The sequence below is a fragment of the Podarcis melisellensis genome, assembly GCF_964234715.1.
Source record: "Podarcis melisellensis genome assembly, chromosome: 8".
In the NCBI taxonomy this organism is placed as follows: Eukaryota; Metazoa; Chordata; class Lepidosauria; order Squamata; family Lacertidae; genus Podarcis; species Podarcis melisellensis.
This window is the reverse complement of record NC_138540.1, coordinates 75574323-75578872: the sequence shown is the minus strand read 5'-3', so window position 1 is coordinate 75578872 and position 4550 is coordinate 75574323. Positions and strand designations below refer to the sequence as shown.

The 4550-nt window shown below is 48.3% G+C and overlaps 1 protein-coding gene across 1 annotated transcript in view; it reads right to left on the bottom strand.

The window, feature by feature from the left end:
- Window positions 1-1165: 1165 nt before the first annotated feature.
- KCNN4 (potassium calcium-activated channel subfamily N member 4) overlaps window positions 1166-4550 on the bottom strand; it is a 47365-nt gene continuing 43980 nt past the window's right edge. Inside the window, exons 8-9 of the mRNA XM_081920743.1 lie at window positions 4194-4369; window positions 1166-3252 (exon numbers count right to left, since the gene is read on the bottom strand). Coding sequence (XP_081776869.1) covers window positions 4211-4369 — 159 coding nt within the window. The 3' untranslated portion in view covers window positions 1166-3252; window positions 4194-4210. The remainder of the gene's footprint in view (window positions 3253-4193; window positions 4370-4550) is intronic.

Here is a 4550-nt window from a genome sequence, read left to right as displayed (position 1 = left end):
GTCCATCACTCTTTGCTTACCTGCAGCGGGAGGCCTGTGTGGTAGCAGAAACCTGTATTTCTTATGTGGGTTGTGTTCACAAGAGGAAGGCTGAGGTGTGTAGACTGGGATTGTTCAGAAAGGCATGGGCTGCAGCGTGAGGCACAGAGATATCTGGAGGGGGCCAGCTCCCATCATCCCTGACCATTGGTTGGAGTAACCAGGGCTGATGGGAATTGGAGTCCAACAGCACCTGGGCGGGGGGGGAGACACATCATATTGGCTGTCCTTGGTGTAGCAGCTCAGCAGGCTGAGAACACATTTGGGTTGACTGCAAAGGTGCCCCCAATGAACCAATCAACAGCTTCTTTTCACATTGTAAGTTATTTTCAATACAGGTACCTAAACTAGGGGTGGCAGACGCCATCTTAAGCGGTGCTTCCTCCTGCCAGAGAATGCAGAACGCATCTTCTAATATGTTTTTGCAACATGTGTGCATGAGCTGAAAACAATTTATGTATATATCTATGCAGTTCTTGGGATACATCCAGACTTGGTCAGTTGAAATTAGGTTGAATTGAAATCAACGAGTCATGTCGTAGCCACGACTTTATTTGAGAACTTGTCGATTTCAATGGTAGAGTTACTGTGGATCCAGCCCGTTGCCTTTTCCTGTATCCACATGAATGCAGATTTAATTAAACGTTTGATATGTAGTGACCTCTATTCCAGGGGAGTAAAGAACTCTGGTCTCTTCCTTGGAAGTGGCTGGTGAGATGCAAACCCCTCTGCTTAAAACTGCTGCCTCGGTGTGTTTTGGGATGGCATCCCAGGGGTGGGAGGGGGGACAAAAAGTAGTCCTGATATTTCCTTCCTTGGATCTGGTGTGCAGCCGTCATTTAGCAACAGGAATAATGGCCTTTGTTCATTTTTAATTGAACCATTTATATACCGCTTTTAGTTAAACAAAACTCTTAAGCGGTTTACAACATAGGTTAAAACATCTTAAATAAACAGCAGATACCAAAACAAAAAAAGGAGAGCATTTCTACGTTCTATAAAACGTAACTAAGTAGAGCATCCTCATCAGCTGCAAAAAATGCAAGGAAAATCCATAGTAAAGGACTAATTCCAAGCATCCTCTAAAGATCAGGAAGCAAAATAATTAAAAAGGAGCTAAGAAGTATAAATTTCACCTTTTTTATAAAAAAACAAAAACAAATCTGATTCGCAATGAAGCAAAAGAAAATCAACTCATTCTTCCCCACCACCGTACATCAATCAATCATCCCATTAAATGTATCAGTGCCCAGCTTCCTATTCAGCAATTTGCACAGCTTAATCTAACTACAGCTAAAAATACAGAGACCGTTCAGTTTCGCTCACACACACACCTTGCGTGGTCAGCACACATCAATGCTCCAATGCACTCAAATGTCCTATTCTAGCACACCCTCCAATCACACTCCACAATCGCTGCCATAATTCAGTCTCTCATCCTCGCACGTCTGCGCTATGAGAGCCAGACAAATGTCAAGTACTGACAAGCAAGCAGTAATATAGACACCCCCCAGGTGAGCATTCATACCAAGCGTTCCCCTTGCCTCTCACTGGGGAAGCAGCAGCTTCTCACGAGAGGCGATAGAAACCGCTTTCTAACAGACTGGGCAATGGCACTTCGTCTATTCCTTTCCTCCCCTCTAAAGAAAAAAGGAGAGAATAAAATACTATAAAGGAGAGTGCCACCTATACATAACACCGCTGGCTTCCCTCATCTCTCACCTGAGAGACCAAAAGCAATCCAAAAATCAAGTTCTCGCCTTAGGGGAGAGGTAGGAATCTGTACCTCCAGTTTTATGTGCTTCACAAACTAATGCAGAAAGGAAGGAAACGACGGCAGTCGGCTCCCCACAAAAGTATGGCTTCTAAAAGCTGATCCCCTAAGGAAGTAAGAAAAGCCTGCTGTGGTTCAAGCCCATCTAGACAAGCATCCTGTTCTCCTGGTGGCCAGCCAGATACCTATGGGAAGCCCGAAACCAGGACCCGAGTGCGAATTGTGATTCTCCTGTCCGCACACCTTGGAAAAAGAAAGCACGTCTCTCTGCATTTCAGTGTTGACCTGAAGACTGAGAGCTATGCAGCTCTTTCCCCACTAGATGTTGACTTCCAAAGTTTTACCTCTGGCCAGACAAAGGATGCTCAGCGGCTGATTACCGAGGTTTCCCCACACTTAAGAGACTCCTACAAGCTCTCACTGAACAGCTAGCCTAAGCAGCCCTTTGAGAACTTCACTCTTGGTCTCAAGTTGGACCACTGCATCCATCCAACCTTCTTTCGTCTACTTTGCCTTCCTGCAAGGTCCATGGCACAAACAAGGCATCTTTCTGCCCTCTGTGCCTAACATAACTTTTTAAACGTACTGAAGCTGGAACCCTTAGGGTATTCTAGTCTAAAACGATGGCTCTTGCTTGTCTCTGGAGCTCCTGATCAGGGTCTCCTTGCCAGCAGTTGTGTTTCTGCAGTGTTAAGGCACATTTGTTCCAGGTGCATAGTAAATGTCAAGAGCAGGCTGGCAAGTAGCCTGCGCACTGTCAGAAGCCTGCCTGCGTAGCCCTAGCTTATGTTAAGACACTGGTGTAGCATCAACCGCCTTAAATGATAAACCCACCCACCCCGGTACAGACACACACAAACTTCCTCGCCTGCAGCAACTGTTACTCTCTAGGTGACCAAAAACATGATTATATGCAAGCCTGAACTTCGAGGGTGTGGGGTCCTCCTCCACCCATCTCAGGAGATCCTGTGCAGCCAGTTAGCAATTGCTTCCTGAAAGCTGCATTCCTGCCCTGGATGGACAAACTGTCTTTTGCCAAAGGGCAAGGACTTTGCACAGTTTTCAAGCATACTTATTCCTGTATCTTGTCCTCTTGGTTCCCCCACCCACAGCTCAGAAGCCTGCTAGAAGAGTGGATTTTGCATCCAGAGTCCCTCTTGCAAGACACAACCACCTTTGCAAAATCTATTCAGATGTTCGAGAAGTCTTTTCTGCGGAGAGCAAAGTTCTGAAAGCTGCTCCTCCTTTTCTTTTGTCTGGAGATGCGGTGGGTCGGCTTTTCAAAATGCCCGTAGTGGTTCTCCTCCACCACAAGGTGGCGGTGTAGTCCCGTGTGTTCCCGACACACTGCCTGATGCCCATGAAGAAAGGCAGGAGGCGTTTAAAAGTTCTGTCTATGGAGGCTTCAGCGGGATGATCAAAACCATCTCTTTAGCCACCTGGAAGGGAAAGGAGAACAAAGGTCACAGTGGCACCAATATTGGAGGAATAGATAGAATCATAGAATTGTAGAGTTGGGAGAAATCTAGTCCAACTTCCTGCAATGCAAGAATTTTCACTAAAGCATCCCTGGGGGGTGGCCTTCCAACCTCTGCCTTAAAAAACCTGCAATGAAGGAGGTAAAGGTAAAGGGACCCCTGACCGTTAGGTCCAGTCGCGGATGACTCTGGGGTTGCGGCGCACATCTTGCTTTACTGGCCGAGGGAGCCGGTGCACAGCTTCCGGGTCATGTGGCCAGCATGACTAAGCCTCTTCTGGCGAACCAGAGCAGCGCACGGAAATGCCGTTTACCTTCCCACCGGAGCAGTACCTATTTCTCTACTTGCACTTTGACGTGCTTTTGAACTGCTAGGTTGGCAGGAGCAGGGACCGAGCAACGGGAGCTCACCCCGTCACGGGGATTTGAACCACCAACCTTCTGATCAGCAAGTCCTAGGCTCTGTGGTTTAACCCACAGCACCACCCGCGTCCCAAGAAGGAGAAGGATTATATTAAAACTAGACCCCAGAAAGCTAGCAAACAAGTTCCCCCTCCTTTTGGGGGGTGGGTGGGGGGAGAGACTACAAATCCCATCCATCTCAGCCAGTGATGGTAATGGTTCAGAATGATGGGAGTTGTAGTCCAGGAGCGTCGTGAAGGTCAGAGGTCTCGCCACTCCCGCTTTTAGAGCCCAGAGCGTAGGGTCGAGATCCCAGCATGTCTCTCAAGTTCTAGGCTCCAGAGGGAAGAACAGAAAGACATAATTCCACCCAGGGAGAACTTGCTAGTATATTCAAATTGGCCAAACAGATTCCGATTGTAGAATTTGGGTGTTTTCGAGTTGCAGAATCTTGTGTCAGGAAGAGGGTTTTTGTCGCAGAGTTCTAGGTGCCGCACCTACCAAACTGCAGTTGGCGTTCAGAGCGCCCGCTGTTCCTGCCGCTGCTTGGAGTCCACGAGTCCCGAGAGAAGCCTCGTCATCTCGTCCAGTTTCCTGTCCAGGGACTCGATCCGCTTCTCCAGCTCCCGGTGGGAGTTGCTGAGGCTGGAGCTGAGGTCGCACATGATCATCTGCATCTGCAGCAGAGGAAGAACAGGACACGGCTGTCAACAGTTCAGCTTTTGCTCAAGTTACTTCCCGGGACTGGCCCACAGGTGGCGCTCTTGTCCTCAGGGACGGGGGAAAAGTGACAAGTGGGGTGCTGCAGGGTTCTGTCCTGGGCCTGGTGTCCTTTCAACAGCTTTGTAAATGACTTGG